We start from the raw sequence: 21,453 nt of genomic DNA, 5'->3' as shown, positions 1-21,453 counted from the left end.
GGAGCCTGCTTTAGATTCTGTGTCTCCCTCTCTCCGCCCCTCCCCAGCTTGCACTCTGTATGTGTGTGTGTGTCTCTCTCAAAAATAAACATTTAACAAAATGAAAAAAATAAGTTTGAAAATCTTCTTTACTGTAAGATTCCTAAGAACTTCTTTTCCAAGATTTTAGTATTTTTTTTTTTAATGTTGATTTGTTTTTTAGAGAGAGAGAGAGAGAGAGTGAGCGAGCATGAGTGGGGAAGGGGGAGAGAGACAGAGGGAGATACAGAATCTGATGCAGGCTCTAGGCTCCAAGCTGTCAGCAGAGCCCAATGGAGGGCCCAAACTCGCCAGCCCTGAGATCATGACATGAGCTGAAGTCAGATGCTTACTTAACCAATTAAGCCACCCAGGCATCCCTCAAGATATTATTTTATTTTTAATTTTTTAAAGTTTATTTCTTTATTTTAAGAGAGAGAGAGAGAGAGGAGAGAGAGAGAGAGAGAGAGAGAGAGAGAGAGAGAGAGAGAGAGAGAATACAAGCCAGGGAGGCAGAGACAGAGGGGAACAGAGGATCCAAAGTGGGCTCTGTGCAGACGGCAGAGAGCCTGATGTGGGGCTGGGACTCATGAACAGTGGGATCATGACCTGAGCCAAAGTCAGACCCTTAATTGACTGAGCCGCTCAGGTGCCCCTTAAGATTTTAAGTAATCTCTACGCCTAACGTGGGGCTTACACTCACAACCGCAAGATCAAGAGTCACACACTCCTCTGACTGAGCCAGCCAGGCGCCCCCAATTCCTAAGAACTTTTCATAAAATAATATGCATCATGATTTTCCAAGGGTGGTGATGGAATATGCAAAAAGGTTGACTTTCTTCATATGGGATTAGTTTTGTAGAATTTATTTTGGAAAATAGTGCTCTAGACCATTGATTCCCAAATCTCACGTAGTGGAGAATGGATTTCATATCATTTGCTAAGTGTATTAAAATAATGATTCACAGACCACATCCTAGACCTACTGGCAGGAGAGGAGAACTCAGTATTAAAACAAACACAAAACTCAAGAGATTCTAATACATAACCATGTTTGGGACTTAAATCTCTGTAGATCATACTATAGAAAAAGAAGTTTCTAATATTTGAAAAGCTACAACAATGCCAGCCAATATGAAAACATGAAATGACAGTTTGGAATTGTCTTCCAAGTAAAAGTATTTAATTTACAAAAGAAGCATATACGTATACTACTTATGAAAGGTAAGTAGTAAAATACTGGAGCTGCTGGCAAATTTAAATCTATCGGTGTAACTAGTGACAATGTTGTAATCTCAGGGATGTATTGTATCTATTACTAAGTGTTAATGAATTTGCAACCCTTTACTTGTGTGTGTCCTCATGGCCATCTTCTTTTCACACCTGAGCCAATGACCAGGACTATTTACACAACTTCAGGTGGTGCTATTAGCATAAGTGGTTTCTCCAAGACACAGCTCCTGACCTTTTCTTTATATGATACTACTTTGTGGTATTAGGAATCTCAATCCCTTCTTTATTGAAAACTTTGGAAAATTTATGAACGCTGCCTTAGCGCTCACAGAGCTGTGCCACACAGGGGCCCAGTCAATGATATGTTTAAGTGCTTAACAGAAGTACCTACTTACTGTTATTAATAATTACTAAACATTTGTACCATGCACTTGAGTTTTCTAAGTACTTTAACATGAATTCTCTTGCTCTTCCCTCACAAAAACCTCGTGCGTGAGGTACGCATAACTGTTTCCATCCAACCAATAAAAATCACCTAGTGTTTCACGTGCTAATACTGTGAAAAAATAACTGAAAGAGATACCAAGGCTCCTGCCCTCAAACAACTGATACCCTATTGGAAAACAAAATGTAAATTACAGATAGGAAACAGCTAAAGTCAGTTCAAAGATATAACATTAACTAGAACAGATTAGTAAACTAGGACTTTACACACACTAACAATAGCCAACACTTACCAAGCACTTTAATCGTCACTCAACACTTGGGACAGGTTACGACTATTACCCTGTTTTTCAGATGAGAAAACTGAGACCAGGATGAGTTAAGTAACTTATCCAAGCAAGTAAGTGGTGAACCAGGATTCAAATTCCAGATTAGTCCAGCTCCACAGACTACTCCTTTTCACTGTCACGTTTTACTGCTAGGAAAGACAATCTATCTAAAGCAATGGGGACAAACGTCAAGACTAAGACAGGGTGTCTGAGTGGCTCAGTCGTTGAGCATCTGACTTTGGCGCAGGTCATGATCTCACGGTTCGTGAGTTCGAGTCCCACTTCGGGTGAGCTTGAGCCCTGCTATGGATGCACACGAGCCCTACTTTAAGTGAATCCCACTTTCTCTCTCTCTCTCTTCCTCCCTCCCTCTCTCTGCCCCTTGCTCACTTTCACCCTCTCTCTCAAAATAAATAAGTAAAATAAAATGTAATAAATAAAATGTAAAAAAAAAAAAAAACTAATATAGAAAATGACTACTTCCCATAAAGCTTGGATCACTGGCTCTACTACCCAGTAGAAAAGGACTTGGTAGTCAGAGGAAATGACAATCATCAGGTGGTGGTGGTATTTTCCCACAGTATGTTACCTCTTTGATTCGTTTAACCAAAGCATTCTGGTCAAAGGCAACGGCCTCTGCACACTGATGAAGGTGGTCCTGATATCGGAGGCAGAGCTGTAACACCTGCTGAGAATCCAATTTCTCCAGTTTGGTATTTGTTGGGGAAGTCTGGCCACTCAACAGCCCTTCAAAGTAAAAAAAATAATAATAATTAAATCAAATAAAATGGAAATTACTGTCAACAAATTTGTTTTATAAGTAACTTAATAAATTCACAGAAGACAGGGTAGGAGACTAAAATTTAATTTTACATCTTTTTTTCTTATATACTAACAACAAACATAAGCACTGTCATTTATGGAGCACCTATTATATACCAAGCACCTGGCAAAGGGCTTCCTATACATTATTTTTCATACTCATAATTGTCCTGGAAAGTAAGGAATTATTAGTCCCATTTCATAGATAAGAAGCTCAAGACACAGAGAGGTTAACTAACTTTCCTAAAGTCACACCGTGACTAGTAAGTGGTTTCTCCAGAATACAGTCCCTGACCTTATGACATTATTTCAAGGTATCAAGAATACAAATTCCTTCTTGAATGAAAACCTTGGAAAATGTATTTACTCAATTTATGTTAATAATTAAAATGACTGTCTGACTTCAAAACAAAGACTGCAGCAAGAGACAAAGAAGGGCATTACATAGTGATAAAGGGATCAATCCAGTAAGAGGATATAACAATGATAAATATTGACATGTCCAACACGGGAGCACCTAAACACATGAAACAAATATTAACAGACATAAGGAAAGAAGCTGAAGAGTGGCGGACTTCAAAAGCACACTTACATCAATGGATAAATCATTCAGACAGAAAATCAATTAGGAAACAATGGCTGTGAATGATACATTAGATCAGATGGACCTAATCAATACATTTAAAACATTGTATCCAAAGATGGTAGAATACACATTCTTTTCAAGTATATATGAAACATTCTCCAGACCAGATTACACATTAGGCCACAAATCTTAATAAAATTAAAAAGACTGAACTCATATCAAGCATCTTTTCCAATTACAATGGAATGGAACTAGAAATCAATTACATGAAAGGAACTGGAGAAACACAAGCACATGGAGGCTAAACAACATGGCACAAAACAACTAATGAGTCAATAAATAAACCAAAGAGGAAATTAAAAAATACATGGAGACAAATGAGAATGAAATGGTCCAAAATCTTTGGGATGCAGCAATAGCAGTTCTACGAGGGAAGTTTATAGTGATATAGACCTACTTCAAAAAACAAGAAAAATCTCAAATAAACAATCTAACCTTACACCTATAGGAACTAGAAAAAGAAGGACAAAGCCCAAAGTTAGTAAAAGGAAGAAAATAATAAAGATTAGATGGAAACGAATGAAACAGAGACTAAAAAACAAGAGAAAAGATGAATAAAACCTAGAGCTGGCTCTTTGAAAAGGCAAACAAAATTGGTAAGCCTCTGACCAGGCTCATCAAGAAAAAAAGAAAGAAGACTCCAATAAAATCAGAAATGATAGAGGAGAAATAATAACTGACATCACAGAAACAAAGAATTAGACTACTATGAAAACATGCCAACAAACTGGACAGCCAAGAAGAAATAAATTCCTAGAAACATACAATCTTCCAATACTGAATAAGAATAGAAAATCTGGAGAAACCAATTATTGGTTATAAAAGCGAATCAGTAAATAATAACAAGAACTCCTTTCAGACAAAAGTTGAAGGCCTGACAGCTTCACAGGTGATTTATACCTAACGTTTTAAAAAGAGTTAATACCTATTCTTCTCAAACTATTTCAAAAAAATAGAAGGGGAAGGAAAACTTCCAAATTCATTCTTTGAGGCCAACACTGCCATTGCTAAAAACCAAGACACTACAAAGAAAACTATAGGCCATTACTACTGATGAACACAGATCCAAAAATCCTCAACAAAATGTTAGCAAACTGAATTCAACAATACATTAAAAGATCATTCACCAGAATCAAGTGGGAATTATTCCACAGATGCAAGAGTGGTTCAATATTCACAAATCTACCAATGTGATACATCATATTAACAAGAGGAAAAAGATAGAAACCATATGATCATCTCAATACAGACAGAAAGAGCATTTGACAAGATACAACATCTGTTCATGATAAAAACTCTCAACAAAGTGGTTTACAGAGAACCTATCTCAACATGGTCAAATATGAATGAAACACTCACAGCTAACATCATACTCAATGGTGAAAAACTAAAAGCTTTTCCTCCAAGATCAGAAACAAGAAAAAGTCCACTGTCACCACTTTTATTTAACACAGTACTAGAAATTCTAGCTTCAGCAGTCAGACAAGGAAAAGAAATAAATGCACCCAAATTGGTAAGAAAGAAGCAAAAGTGTCATTATTTGCAGATGACATAATGCTACATATAGAAAACCCTAAAGCTGCAGGATATAAAGTTAATAGATAGAAATCTGTTGTACTCCTTGGGGCGCGTGGGTGGCTTAGGTGGTTCAGCATCTGACTCTTCTTAGTTTTGGTTCAGGTCATGATCTCACAGTTTCATGGGTTTGAGCCCCACACTGGGCTCTGTGCTGGCAGTGGGGAGCCTGCTTAGGATTCTCTCTTTCCCCCTCTGCTGCTCATGCTCTCTTTCCAAATAAATAAATAAACTTAAAAAATTTTTAAAAAGGAAATCTGTTGTACTTCTGTACACTAATAATGAAGTAGCAGGAAGAGAAATTTTAAAAATCCCATTTTAAAGAATGAAAAGAATAAAATACCTAGAAGTAAATTTAACCAAGGAAGTGAAAGACCTAAACTCTGAAAACTATAGACATTGATGAAATAAACTGAAGATGACACAAATGAAAAGATATACCATGTGCATCTATTGGAAAAATTAATATTGTAAAATGTCCATGCTTTCTACAGATTGGGTGCAGTCTCTATCAAAATACCAACAGCAGTTTTCACAGAACTGTAACAAATAATCCTTAAATCTGTATGGAACCACTAAAGACCTGGAACAGCCAAAGCAATCTTGAGAAAGAACAAATCACACCCTCACATTTCAAGATCTACTACAAAGCTATAGTACTCAAAATGGTGTAGCACAATGGAGCAGGATAGAGAGCCCAGAAATAAACCCACATTTATGGCCAATTAACCTACAACAAAGGAGCCAAGAGTACACACTGGGGAAGAGTCTTTTCAAGAAATGTCGCTGGGAAAACTGGACAGCTACATGCAAAAGAATGAAACCGGACCACTGCTTTAACACCACACACAAAAGTAAACTCAAAATGGATTAAAAACCTAAATGTGCAACCCAAAACCATAAAACTCCTAAGCAAAAACATAGTTATCTCTTGGACATCAACCTTATATTTATGGATAAGCCTCCTCAGGCAAGGGAAACAAAAATGAAAATAAACGAATGAGACTACACCAAAATAAAAAGCTTTTTGCACAACAAAAAACCAAGACCAAAATCATCAGCAAAACAAAAAGGCAACCTAGTGAGAAGATATTTGCAAATGATATATTGGGCAAGGGGCTAATATCCAAAATACATAAAGAACACTCATGCTCAGTCTCTTTCTCTCTCAAGAATAAACATTAAAAAAAATTTAAAAAAAGAACTTAGGTGATTCAACGCCAAAAAAAACCCAACCAATCTGATTTAAAAAATGGGCAGAGGACCTGAATAGACATTTTTCCAAAGACACACATACACAGATGGCTAATGGTGCTCAACATCACTAATCTCTCTCAGAGAAATGCAAATCAAAACCACACTGAGAGATCACCTCTCACCAATCAAAATGATGAGTATTAAAAAGACAAGAAACGACAAGTGTTGTCAAAGATTGGAGAAAAGAGAACCCTTGCATGCTATGGTGGGACTGTAAATAGGTGCAACCATTGTATAAAATGTGTAAAAATGGAGGTTCCTTAAAAAATTAAAAATACCATATGATCCAGTAATTTCACTACTGAAAATTTACCCGCAAAAAAAACAAATTTGAAAAGATATATATGTATGTGTGTGTGTGTGTGTGTATGCGTGTGTGTGTATATATATACATCCTTATTTATTGCAGCATCATTTACAGTAGCCACTTTACAGAGGCAACCCAATTGCCCACTGACAGATGAAGGGATAAAGAAGACCTATAGATTCAGAAGACAGACAGACAGACACACACACACACACACACACACACAGGAATAGCAGTCCTAAAAAAAGAAGGAAATTTTGCCATTTGTGACAACAAGGATGGGTCTACAGGGTATTATGCTAAGTGAAATAATTTAGACAGAGAAAGAGAAGTAACATATGATTTCACTTACGTGGAATCTAAAAACCAAAACAGAATCTTAAATACAGAGAACACACTGGTGGTTGCCAGGAGGGAGGTGAATGGCGGGATGGGTGAAAGAGGTGAAGGGCATTAAGAGGTACAAACTTCCAGTCATAAAGTAAATAAGCCATGAGGATCAAAAGTGGAGCGTAGGGAATATGGTCAATAATACTGTCATAACATTGTATTACATACCACCCTATGGTGAGAGATGTGACTCTACTTCTCCTGGTGAGCTTTGAGTCATGTACAGAATTACGGAATCACTCTGTTGTACATCTGAAACTAATATAACATTGCCTGTCAACTATACTTTAATAGTAAAATGTTTAAATGGCTGTTTGAAAACTTGAGAAACAGAAATAGGAACCCGTCAGGATGCAAAAATGAGAAAATTTTAAAAGTGAATAGAATGTCAGAGAACACACCAGAAACTCTTGTTCTTTACGTTTTCTTCCAACATCAGTTTTGTTGTGTAACATTAAATTCCTGACATTTGCAGAGGACATTATATTTGCAAAGCCTTTCATATAAACTTAACTTACTTTTAAGATGTGGTATGTAGATGAGGGTAATTATTAACACTTATGTAAGAAAAAAGCAATTAAAGAGGCTAAAATGACTTGTCCATAGTCACACATCAAAGTCTTGACGAGAGCTCAAACATACCAACTTCTGGCCAAGTATTTTCTGCCAAGCCAGAAGTTCACAAACTTTCTGGTGTTAGGATTCCTTTACCCTTTCAAAAATTACTGAGGGCCCCAAAGAGCTTTTGTTTCTGTGGTTTATACCAGTATTCACCTACTAAAAATTAAAATGGAGAAAGTTTGTGAATATTTATTAAATTATTTTAAAACAACAATAGCCTCATTACATGTTAACATAGATAACATATTTTAAAAGAAGTAACCATATTTTCCAAAACAAAAAGCTGAGAAGAGTGGCACGGGTTCAAATTGTATAAGTCTTTTCAACGCCTGGCTTAACAGAAAACAGCTGGATTCTCATATCTGCTTCTGCATTTAATAGGACACTTTTATAACATGTAGCTTCTGGAAAACTTCATTGTACATTGGTAAGAGAATGAGAGTAATTAGCAAAAGTCTAAGTACTTTTTATTTATTTGAGAGAGCAAGCGAGAGAGAGAGAGAGAGAGAGAGAGAGCGCGCGCACAAGCAAGGGAGGGGCAGGGAGAATCCCAACCAGGTTCTGCGTTGTCAGCATAGAGCCCAACATGGAGCTCGAACTCACAAACTATGAGATCACGATCGGAGCCGAACCAAGAGTCAGAAGCCGAACTGACTGAGCCACCCAGGCGCCCCGCAAATGCCTATTATTGTGAAAGTGGTTTTGGCCTCAGAGAGTCCCCACCAGGGTCCTATGGATCTCAGGGAACGCCCTGCCACACACTGAGAACCACTATGCTAGGGCCACACTGTCTCCTACCAGAGCCAGTGATCCAGCACAAGGTACACGAAATCAGTATGACAACGGGATGCATGCCACGCACCATCAGGATAAGCCCACCCACATCAAAGCTCCTCTTAGGGACCCCTGCCCATTCCTGCTCCCAACCATGACTGTCAAACTTTCACTGATTTCACAGGTACCAGAACTGAAACCAGTCTCCTCCTCCCCCACGTCCCCTACCTCAACAGGCTGTATGATGGGCTCCCCAGTTGGGCTATCACAGAGAAGCCTCAGAAATGCCAGTCAGTAATGGAGGACCGTGGGGGAGAAGAAGGGGGGAAATGGTGGGGGAGAGGGAGGGAGGCAAACCATGAGAGACTCTTGAATGCTGAGAACAAACTGAGGGCTGATGGGTGTGGGGGGGAGGGGGGTGATGGGCATGGAGGGGGGCACTTGTGGGGATGGGCACCGGGTGTTATATGGAAACCAACTTGACAATAAACTATTTGTAAAAAAAATATATAAATAAACTATTTGTTAAAAAAAAAAAAAAAAAAAAGAAATGCCAGTCAGTGTTCTCAGATCCTCATCTCACCTGAAGGAGCTAAGGTAAGGGCAGCATTGAACATGGGGTACCACTCTGTCCCGCCATATTCCACTGCCAGCACTTAGGTCCCTCAGCGGTTCCACTGTGGATCCTAACAGCAGAAAGCACCCGTTCTCCAGCTAAACCTGCCTCCACACAGTAGCTTTTGATGAAGCCACTATTTGCAAAAAGAGGGATCTATAATTGTTTTCAATTAAAGTTTTATTGAGATCCTGTGTATAGGATCTTGCATATCCTTTTACTCAACTTCCCTCAAAGGTAACATCTGACAAATCTACAATACAATATCACAAGCGATACTGACAGCAATATAATCCAGTGATCTTGTTCGGATGTCTCCATCTTACCTGCACTCGAGTGTGTATGTGTGTACACATGCAGGCACGCCTGTGTACAGCAGTGCTTAACCACACAATGATTCTCCTTCAGACATACTGCCAAAAGGTCAATGGTAGCCTAACAGGATATAACAATGCCTACACCATTCGCTTCACTTCATCTCACTGCACAGGCATTTGATCATCTCACGTCATCACAAAATGCCAGTCCAACAGGCATTTTTAACACAGGGCATACAACCACATAACTTTTGTTACAGTACATTGTTAAAACTGTTCTATTGTTAGTGGTTATTAATCTCCTGCTGTGCCTAAGTTACAAATAAAGCTTTATAAACAGGTATGTACATACAGAAGAAAAACATCATACATATGAGGTCAGTACAATCCAGTTTCAGGCATCCCCTGGGGGTCTGGGACACAGCCCCCACGGATAAGGGTGTCTACTACATAGTCAGCTCTATACAATTGTTTCACATGTGTACATGTGAAATCCACCACCACGGTCAGATCCTAAGCTGTTCCAACACTGCATCCACTTCTCTCCCCTGCCCCTCCCCATCCTTAACCCCTGGCAGCCACTAACCTGTTCACCATTTTTAAAATTTTGTCATTTCAAAAATGTTTTATAAATGGGATCATACAATACATGTAACCTTTGGGGACTGGCTTTTTTCACCCAACATAATACATTAGAGAGGCATCTAAGCTGTTGCAACTATTAATGGTTTACTCCTCATTTCTCAGTAGTATTCCATGGTACACGTGTACCAGAGTTTGTGCAACCTTCCATCCACTGAAGGACATTTGGGTAGTTTCCAGTTTGGGGGGGTCAAAAACAGAGCTGCTATGAACAGTTGTGCACAGGTTTCTGTATAAACCAATGCTCATTTCTCTGGGATAAACGCCCTGACACTCACTGCCATGGCTGGGCTATGTGGCAATCACTTGTTTAGTTTCATAAGAAAATGCCAGTTTTCTAGAGTGCCTGAAATTAAGAAGATGGGTATTTTTCAGACCACTAAAATCTCCTCACAAAGTATCAAGGACTATCCTAAAACTGATAGATACAATCCCAGCAACAGACCTGAGAGAAGGTTACTAAAAGCATTCTGCTGTCAATCCAAGAATTAGAAACCAATTGAGGAGGCACCATGGACAGAGGAATGAAAGGTTGTGTGCTATAATCAATAGTGGGCTAGGATAATGCAAAGGCCATAAGGAAACACTATATATTCAACAATATAAAAATCAAGATTCCTCATGGACAAAGTTAAGTTAAGCCATAAGTTAAGCCAAACACACACACACACACACACACACACACACACACACACACACACACACAACTGGGGAAAATATCTGTAACTCATATCAGAAAGAGCAAACTTCCTATTATATAAAAAGCTCCTAGCAATTGGCAAGTAAGGAATCAGCAAAAGAAAGATGGACAAAGGATGTGAACGGGAAGTTCACAGAAAAGGAAATCCCGATGCTTCAGCTGCAAGAAAAGATGTACAACCTTATTCATCATAAGAAAAAGTAAAACTTTGCTGCAAGCCCATTTTTCACCAATCATATTGGTAAAAATCCAAAAGCATGAAAAAACTCTGTAGGTGGAACTATGAAGAAAATAGGCATTTCCAATTAGCATATAAGTCATTAACACCCCCACAGAGGGCAATTTGGCATGAATATCAAAATCACAAATCCAGAGTCTTTGATGCAGCAATTTCACTACCAGGAATTTACATATAAATTAGCACATACGCTAAATGTTGTGTAAGGGAGAGACAAGATTGTTCACTGCAGCAGTGACTGTCATAGTAAAAGATGAGCAAACACCTCTGTGTCCATCAATAGGGAACTTGTGAATTAAATCAAGGTACATCCATAAATATTATATGACCATAGAAACCAATAAAGGAGCTCTGTATGTATCTACATAGAAAATTTTCCATAAGATATGAAGTAGTAAGTCTTTCATCTAGCATGCCAACATGCTATCCAGACAGGAAGACCTGGAAAGTTCAGGGCCATGGGTGGGCAAGCAGTGGAGGCACCCAGGAGGCTGGGATAAACAAACGTCACTAAGGTTACTTTGGGAACGCTGGTATGAAGTATTATGACTTGGGAACAAAAGCTTCTGCCCAGCTGTCAACCTTGACAAACTGTGGACCTTGGTCAGTGAGCAGACATGGCTAAAAGGCTGCCAGAAACAAGCCTGGGGCCTCTCCTGTCATTAATATGGTGCGATCTGGCCACAACAAAGTTCTGGGGAAGGGAAAGCTCTCAAAGAAGCCGGTCATTGTGAAGGTCAAACTCTTCAGCAGAAGAGCTGAGGAGAAGATGGTGGGGGGTGCAGTGTCCTGGTAGCTTAAAGCTACATGGAGGGAAGTGCATTAAATGCTAACAAGTGCTTAAAAAGATACTAAGTAATAAAAAAAAAAAAAAGTATATAGGATAGTGTTTAGAGTATACTATCATTGTGTTAGAAATGGATGGTATATAAGTGAATAAAAATCTATATTCATAATTGCTTATATTTACATAAAGAGACTCTGGAATGACAAGAGTCAGACAGATGGAGAGCAAGGGTAGGGAGGAAGACTTTCACAGTATACTTGAACTTTTTTTTTTTTTAACCATATGAACGTATTTCCTTCCAAAAACTATTAACTAAATAAACTCATTTTAACAAAAGGTGGCCAAGGTCTTTCTCATCTATAAGTAACATCTTCTTGGGCAGTTCTCCCCTCATCCCCAAGTATCCCCGACTGTATAAGCCCAAACCAGTTCCATATATGTCATTCTAACCAAGGTTGATATCACTGAACATACCTTAAAACATTATCTTCTCCAAAGCTATTAAATTAAAAGCCTCATAACAAACACTGAGATGGTAGAAGACATTTTACTTATCTATTTACCTCTTGCGTCTACCATACAGCACTTACTATGTAAAAGGTTCTCAAATTCAGCTAGGAGGATACATTCTACTGCTGGGATTCCAAGCAAAGCATGAGCTGAAGAAGACTCTAAGGAGAAAAAGCCTTCTCAGGATCCCTACTCTGTTCTCCACGTATACTTAAGAGTGACACCTGGCCTCTGTCCGAATCTGCTCTCCGGAAGTAAAAGAGGAAGATTTCCAGCGCTTGAGGAGACCCCTGGGAACTCATATTAAAGAACGAGGAAAGTCAGGGCCAGCCCACACTTCCAGGGGGCAGAGGGGCAGAGGCAGAGGTCCCACAACCCAACTCTGGCTCACAAAGCAAAACCTTTACTCTTCCTCTTAAAAAGAGAGAGAGAGAGAGAGAGAAAGAAAGAAATTTTAAGAAGGCTGCCAAGTCTAGAATGCCTACTAGTGTGGTGGAAGGTAAGTTGCAGCCAACTTCAAAGTCAAAGAAATTATACTTTAAATCATCCTTGTAAGTTACAATTGTACCATCCTCCTAATCATCTAAAAGCCAAGCCCAGGTAGATGCGCCCATTATCAGAATGTGCTTTTTTCTGACTCACAAGAGTCTCTGAAAATCGACCACAAATCTTACTCCAGATCATAGAAGGAGCAAGAGAGGAAAAAGAAAAAGGAGGAGGAGGAGGAAGATGAAGAAGAAGGAAAAGAAGAAAGGAGAAAGAAAGAGGAAAGAAGAAAGGAGAACCAAGAAAGAAGAAAGAAGACAGGCCATTTTTTCTACTCCTGAAGCGACAAAGCTGTGGCAACACAGGCCAATTCCAGAGGCAGTAAGATTTCCCATCACTCTCCAGTGCCACGAACCCGCTTCCCTCATTTTGATGACTGAAACGCCCCTATGATCTTCTGATCGAAAGAGGAGGGAGAACAGAAAGCTGGGTAAATTTTGTCATTTGTAGAAGACCGCGAACTGCCAGCTCTTTGAACTGTGTTTCTTCTGAACGCGTGGGTTTTTTTTTTAAGTCCATGTTTCTAAATTTCACATTGTTTTTATTAAATTGTAGATGTTTTCAGTGAGGTGCATAGTCTCCTGCTGTCACCCCACCACTTCCTGCTGCCATCTGACCGGCCAGCTCCCTTCATTAGCATTACCTGGCCTCTGAGGACCTCTACGGGGACGCCTCTGTTTTAATTCTCACTTACCAAGTCTAATAATAATCTAAGCCCTTAGGTAACAGAGAATGAACCATGTATCATCTTGACGTTATTTTCTGTATAGTTTTATAAATGTTCCTTATGGCTAAGACTTTTTTTTTTTTTTTTTAGTTTTTCTTATATAAACTTTCAAACACATAGAAAAGTAGGAAAAAATACATACCCAAATGTTCACCCTTGAGATTCAACAAGTAACGTTTTATTCTATCTACTTCATCTTTCTCCACCTTTGTTTTCCTGTGCTGTTAAAAAAAAATTATGGCCATCAAGACGCTTCACTCCTAATACTCTATTCTTCCACATGTTTATGATTAGCTTTTCATGTTAAAATATCTAAATTATGTCTTCCTTACTGTGCAGGAGAACAGGACCATCACCACAGCTTTCTAATTATGCTTGAGCTTAAAAACGGCGGTGCGCGCAAAGTAGATACTTACTGAGTCAAAAACCCGATCTAATAGATTCCATATTTGCCAAGTGGTAAATACTGGAGACGTTTCTTTTGAAACTTCTTTGTTTATACAGGAACGGAGAGGGGGCTCCAGGGAATGGGTGAGGACCGAGACTGCTTATTACACAGACCCAGCAAACTGCCATGTGGACCCACCTCTTTGTGTAAAGTGCTGAGTGGAAAAATCATCAGGCTTAAAAATTTGGGAAATGTTTTGCTGAGCCATCTTTTTCTTTCTGAAATGTCAGGTGGGGGAAAAACATTTTCTTTTTTTTTTTTAAGTATAGTACAGAACCATGTGGGTATTAACCGAGGCTATTAATTCCTATTAAGGAAACTGATTTCCTTAACTTTTAAAGACTTAGCCACTTCTAGGACTAAAAATGAGTATTATGAGTAGTGAGGCCTATATTTTACAAACAGTCTAATAAGCTCACTTCCTGCTACACAATCCTGAGAACAGAATCTATGGAAGTTTTACTGTGAAGGTATAATGAGACAACAGATTATGAAAAAAGAAATTCCCCCCAAAACTATTAAGAGTTGTTTTTTTGTTTGTTTGTTTGTTTTTACTGTATTGGTCACTGCATTTCAAAGACAGAAGCACATGAGCCATGTGTGTTCTTTATTTAATATGAACTTTAGTTCTCAAAAGTTCTCTTCTTTTAAAGAAAGGAAAGGGGTCTAAAAATACTAGCCCAACTTGGACAGGATCTTATGATGTATACTGGTGATCAATTCCTTTGGGGTATTTAGAAAAAGAGTACACTCCATGACTGACTCCCTTAGGAATTGTTACCTCCATTTTGTCACCTCAGAGCAGTACCATCCCACCCGGGAGAAGAAGGCTACCATCAGGGTTTTGATTGAACCATGTGGTGGAGGAGACCACAGGTGCAGACAAGCAGGATACAATATGCCACCCATCATGACAAAGACTGAGCTGAGGAGAGTTCGGTGTGAACAGAAATAATCTCCTAATAGTTACACCAATGACTGCCAGAGGGCCAATAAAGAACTCTCTCACTGAGGCAATGCTATAGATGGAATGTCATATGCCCCCAAATCCATATGTTGAAACCCAGTCACTAATGTGATAGTATGAGGAGGCAGGGCCTTTGGGGGGTGATTAGGTCGTTAGAGGGCAGAGCCCCCACGAATGGGATTAGTGCCTTTGTAAAAGACCCCAGAGGGCTCACTTGCCCCTTCTACCATGTGAGGGCAAAACAAAAAGATGGCTATCTAGGAAGAAGGAAGTAAGCCCTCACCAGACACTGAACCTGCCAGCATCTTGGACTTCCCAGCTTTCAGAACTGTGAGAATTAAATTTTTAAGACAGGTAGCTTAGTCCCTGGAAGAAGCTGAATTGAGCCCTACTGTTACTGGCTGTGTGATCTGGGCAGTTTCCTTTTATCCTCAAGTCTCAGTTTTCTCATATGTAAAACTGGGATAATAACCACCTCCCTCTTACAGTTTGCCCAGCATATGGTAGGTTCTTGACAAATAGCTGCTCCCTTTATTCTTGCCTTTCTTAAGACTCAGAGAGGTAGAGGGGCACTCAGGCTTCAAGGGAATTTACAGTATGTTACAGAAAGCAGTTCATCCATCTAGGGCCAGGCATTCATTTGTCTATGGCCAATGACCTTGGTTTAAGGTACCAAAGAAACAAAAGCAGAGGATGTTACAACCAAAAGTAGATACAATGTTTCCAGAGGTGATCAGTTTCTACAGAAGAGACACTTCAAGGTCTTCAAGAAATCCTGTCCATTGTTAGGAACTGAACTTGGCTCTTCACAATCCTCTCCACTTTTTCCTTCCAAAGAATGAAGTCAAATGTTCAACTCATCCTTCTCCTTCAACAGTTTCCAGGTTCAAAGGCTTGCTTTCTGGTTAAATTTATAGGCCGGGGAAGGCAGGCAGCACTAGATACTGAAAAAGATACAAGCTTTGGAGTCAGGCAGACCTGGGCATTTGAATCCTGAGATTGCCGTTTACTACGTATGTGATGTAAGAGTAGAAATTTAACTTCCTTGAACGCAAACAGTTTACCTATAAATTGAATACCGTCTACATTAAAGCAGTCCCATGAGAATTGTATCAAATTATGCTTCGCATAGTTTCTGGCACAGAACAGGAACTCACTTCACTGTCCCCAAGTCTCCAACTACCAACTGTTGCCACAGTCAAATAAGCAGGTTTCAAAGTCTGGCTGAATGAGTGGCCAACCCTATCATACTGGCAGTATTTGCTAGCCCCTCCTCCCACATTCCAGCACTGTAGGAAATCATAAAGAAATCTCACTCCTCAAGCAGGTCACCAGAAGCAGGAGTTAAATAACAAGGCAGTTGCAAATAAAAGCTAAAATTTAAAAGTAGGAACAAAAAAAAAAGTCCCAAAACACAATTCAAAAATGAGCGAAGGACTCAGCAGACATTTTTTCAAAGAAGATCTACAAATGTCACTTAGGACATTAAAGATGCTCAACATCGGGGCACCTGGGTGGCTCAGTTGGTTAACCATCCGACTTGGGCTCATGTCATGATCTCATGGTCCGTGGGTTCGAGCCCTGTATCGGGCTCTGTGCCAACAGCTCAGAGCCTGGAGCCTCCTTCAGTTCTGTATCTCTCTCTCTCTGTACCTCCCCTGCTCATGCTCTGCCTCTGCCGCTCTCTCTCTCTCTCTCTCTCTCAAAAATAAAAATAAACACTAAAAAAAAAAAAAGATGCTCAACATCACTAATCATTAGAGAAATGCAAAAGAGAACCAAAATTAGACACCACTTAACCATTAGGATGGCTGTTTTCCAAACATCAGAAAATAACAAATACTGGTGAAGATGTGGAGAAATTGGAACGCTGTGCACTGGTGGTGAAAATATACAATGGTGTTGAAATAACAACAAAGGAGTTAGAACATTACATCAGCCTAGTTGACAAAGCCTAGGACGGGCTTCAATTTTGAAAGAAGCTCTACTGTGGGTAAAATCCTATCAAACAACCTCACATGCCAAAGAGAAATTCTGAAAGGAAGAGTAAGTTGATGTAGCAAAGTACATTGTTTTCTTATTTTAAGAAAGGCCACAGCCACCCCAATCATCAGCAATTACTACCACCAGCAAAAAGATTCTGACTCATTGAAAGCTCAGATGGTAACATTTCTTTAAAAAAAAAGTATTTTTTAATGAAAATATATACATTTTTTTTAGACTTAATGCCAATGGACACTTAATAAACTATAGTACAGTGTAAACGTAACTTATATACACTCAGAAACCTAAAATTTCACTTGACTCACTTTATTGCATTATACAGTTTACTGTGGTGTTCTGGAACTTAACCCACATGATCTCTGAGGTATCCCTGTATGGGGCAAAACTGTCCTTCAAAAGTGTGGAAGAAATGAAGACATTCCCAGAGAAACAAAAGCTGAGGGAGTTCATTGCCTCTAGACCTGCCCTTCAAGAAATGCTAAAGAAAGCCCTGCAGGTTGAAATGAAAGGACAATGGACAGCAGCTCTGAGCTGTATGAATAAATAAAGATCTCCTGGGCAATTATAAAAACTAGTATTATTACAACAATGGTCTGTAACTCCAGTTTTTGTTTCCTACAGGATTTAAGAGACTAACACATTTTTAAAAATTATTAGTTTATGTTTTTGGACAACGTATACAGATGTAATTCTGTGAGATCATCATCTGAAAGGGATGAATGTGGAGCTGTAAAGGAGCAGATTTTTTATGCTATTTATGCTATTGAAGTTAATTTGACATAAATTAAGTTCGAATGTTATAAATTTAGGGGCACCTGAGTGGCTCAGTTGGTTAAGCATCCAACTTCTGGCTTCAGCTCAGGTCATGATCTCATGGTTTGTGAGTTCAAGCCCTGCATCAGGCTCTGTGCTGATAGCTTGGGTCCTAGAGCCTGCTTTGGATTCTGTGTCTCCCTCTCTCTCTGACCCTCTCTCACTTGTATTTGGTCTGTCTCTCAAACATTGAAAAAAAAGTTTTGGAGTATTATAACCTTAGTGTGTTAAATATAATTACCACGGTTGGTGAAGATGTGGGGAAATTGGAACCCTGTGCACTGGTGGTGAAAATGTACAATAATGTTGAAATGACAACAAAGGAGTTAGACTATTACATCAGCTTAGTGGATAACACAATGGCAGGGTTTGGAGGACTGGCTTCAATTTTGAAAGACGTTCTACTGTGGGTAAAATCCTATCAAACAACCTCGCATGACAAAGAGAAATCATTTGTGAAAGGAAGAGTAAGTCATTGTGGCAAAGTACATTGTTTTCTTATTTAAAAAATTTTTAATAGTTTATTTTTGAGACAGAGAGAGACAGAACATGAGTGGGGGAGGGTCAGAGAGAGAGGGAGACACAGAATCTTTAACAGGTTCCAGGCTCTGAGCTGTCAGCACAGAGCCCGACATAGGGCTTGAACCCACGAACCATGAGATCACGACCTGAGCCGAAGTCGGACATTCAACCGACTGAGCCACCCAGGCGCCCCCATTGTTTTCTTATTTTAAGAAATGGCCACAGCCACCCCAATCGTCAGCAGCCTGACTGGTCAGCAGCCATTAACAACAAGGCAAGAGCCTTGCCAAGAAAATGAGAAAGGGATTTAAACATTTCACTACCAAAAAAATCAACTCAACACAGAAGATAGTAATGCAGGAAATGAAGGACAAAAAGGCTATCAGCATAAAGGAAACAAGAGCAGAATCACAGAATTCCTTCTTCCTTAGTAATTACTTTTTTAAATATAAATGAAATAAACTATGTTATCAAAAGACTGAGATTGACACAACGAATTTGTAAAAAGTATGATCTAACTACATGATACCTACAAAAGACTCACTTTATACCCAAAGACACAAATAGGCTGAAAGTGAACAGCCGGTAAAAGATATTCCATGCATATAGTAACCACAAGAAAAGGATTTCTAATGATAATTCAGAAAAAAATAGGCTTTAAATCAAAAAGGGTTACAAGAGACAAAGAAAGACATTATTTATGCATTAATAAAAAGTTTAAAACAGCAAGAATCATAACTGTAAAACGTTTACGTAAACACCTCATCATGGACTATCAAAATACATTAAGCAATAACGTACAGAACTGAATGGAGAAATAGATAGTTCTACAATAACAGCTGGAGTCTTCAGCAACCCATTCATTCTCAATACAGAACAACCAGACAACAGATAACAAGGAAATAGAGGACTTAAACAACACAGTAAACCAATTAGATCTAACAGACATATTAGACAGACATTCTCCCCAACAACAAGAGAATACATACATACTCGTTGGAAGTGCACATGGGACATTTGTTAGGCCACAAATTAAATCTCAATAAGATTTAAAAGATAAATATCATACAAAATATCTTATCTAACCATAAAAGAATGAAGTTAGAAATCAATACAAGAAGGAAAACTGAAAAATTCACAAGCGTATGGAAATTAAACAACACTCTCTGAAGCAACCAATGGATCAAAGAAAAAAAATCACAGGGGAAATTTAAAAATAGTTAGAGATGGATAACACCTAAAATACAATCTACCAAAACTTGAAGGATGCACCAAAGCAGTGGTAAGAGGGAAATTTATAACTCTTAAAACTTATAATTAAAAAGAAAAAAGCAGTCAAATCAACAAGCTAACATTACAACTTAAGGAACCAGAAAAAGAAGAATAAGCCATACCCAAAACTAGCAGAAGGAAGTAGCAATGATTATAACAAAGATAAATGAAATAGAGATCAGAAAAATAGAGAAAATAAAAGTTAATTCTTTACACAAACAAACTGACAAAGCTTTGGCTAGAAGAACTAAAAAAAAAAATGAGCAAAAACTCAAATTCTTGAAATCAGAAAAAAAAAGTGGGGGCATTGCTACCAAATCTACAGAAATAAAGATTATAAGAGAGTAGTAGGAACAACTGCCCAGCCACAGACTGGATGGCCCAGATGAAACGGACTCCTTCCTGGAAATATAAAAGCTGCCAAGACTATCATAAAGCATCAGAAAATCTGAATAGACCTCTAATTAGTAAGGAAATGGAATCAGTAATTAAAAAAAAAAAATCTCCCAGGGGGAGCCTGAGTGGCTCAGTCAGTTAAGCATCTGACTCTTGGTTTGGGCTCACATCATGATCTCAGGTTTTGTGAGTTTGAGCCCCACACTGGGCTCTGTGCTGATGGTGGATAGGCTGCTTGGGATTCTCTTTTTTCTCTCTCTCTGTCCCTCCCCCCTTCATGCTGTCTCTCTCTAAATAAATAAACTTAAAAAAATCTCCCAGTAACAACAACAAAAAAAACTCTTGGACCTGATGGCTTCACTGCTGAACTTTACCAAATACATAAAGAACTAATGCCAATCCTCGCAAGTTTCCAAAAATTGAGGAGGAAAGGTCACTCTAACTCATTCTGTATGGCCATTTTATTAATTTAATAGTGAAGTCAAACACACTACAAGAAAAGAAGATTTCTGACCATTATCACTTATGAACAGTGATGCAAAAAGCCTTCAGAAAATGCTAGCAAACAGAATTCAACAGCATATTAAAAGGATTATATACCATGATCAGGTGGGATTTATTCCTAGAATGCAATGATGGTACACATAGGAAAGCTGATCAGTGTAATAAACATTAACAGAATAAAGGCTAAAAACTACATCATAATCTTACCTGATAGAGAAAAAGCATTTGACAAAATTCAACACCCTCTCATGATAAAAACACACAACAAACTGAGATAGAAGAAAATTAATAAAAGCCATATATAGAGCAAACAATACTCAATGGTGAAAGACTGAAAGCCTCTCTCTTAAGATCAGGAAAAAGGCAAGGGCCCCCACTTTTACCATTCTAGTCAACATAGTACTGGAAGTTCTAGCCAGAGCAATTAGGCAAGAATAAAGTAATAAACGACATCCAATTTGGAAAGGAAGATAAAATTATCTCTGTTTGGAGATAACATGATTTTATATGGAGGAAACCCTAAAGATTCCACACAAAAATATTTTAGAACTATTTTTTTTTAATGTTTTTTTTTTTATTTTATTTCTAGGAGAGAGAGAGTGTGTGAGCAGGGGAGGGTCAGAGAGAGAGGGAGTCACAGACTGAAACAGGCTCCAGGCTCTGAGCTGGAAGTCAGCACAGAGCCTGACGCGGGGCTCGAACCCATGAACCGCGAGATCATGACCTAAGCGAAAGTCGGACGCCCAACCAACTAAGCCACCCAGGCGCCCCAATATTTTAGAACTATTAAATGAATTCAGCAAAGTAGAAGGATACAGCTCATACACAAAAATCAGTTACAGTGAGAATTCTGAAGCACTGCTGAAAGAAACTGAAGACAAAAATAAATAAAAAGACAACTCATGTTTCATGAACTGGAAGACTTAATACTAGGATTTTTTGTTTATTTTTTATTCAAGTATAATTAATAAACAATGTTATATTAGTTTCAGGTAAACAATATAATGATTCAAAAATTCCATAAATTT

At 38.7% G+C, this 21,453-nt stretch overlaps 1 protein-coding gene and 1 pseudogene across 2 annotated transcripts in view; one reads left to right on the top strand and one right to left on the bottom strand.

Moving 5' to 3' along the window:
- Positions 1-21,453, bottom strand: part of BORCS5 (BLOC-1 related complex subunit 5) — a 98,635-nt gene that overhangs the window by 20,698 nt on the left and 56,484 nt on the right. For both annotated transcript variants that reach the window (XM_039239961.1, XM_039239960.1), the window contains exon 3: positions 2,614-2,771. In XM_039239961.1, the coding sequence (XP_039095892.1) occupies positions 2,614-2,771 (158 nt within the window). The remainder of the gene's footprint in view (positions 1-2,613; positions 2,772-21,453) is intronic.
- The window catches only part of LOC120236896, a 12,328-nt pseudogene continuing 2,471 nt past the window's right edge, over positions 11,597-21,453 (top strand).

The sequence above is a fragment of the Hyaena hyaena genome, unplaced genomic scaffold (genome assembly GCF_003009895.1).
Source record: "Hyaena hyaena isolate Hyena2069 unplaced genomic scaffold, ASM300989v1 scaffold_164, whole genome shotgun sequence".
Lineage (NCBI taxonomy): Eukaryota > Metazoa > Chordata > Mammalia > Carnivora > Hyaenidae > Hyaena > Hyaena hyaena.
The sequence above is the reverse complement of the archived record's forward strand: the minus strand, read 5'-3'. Positions and strand labels throughout refer to the sequence as shown.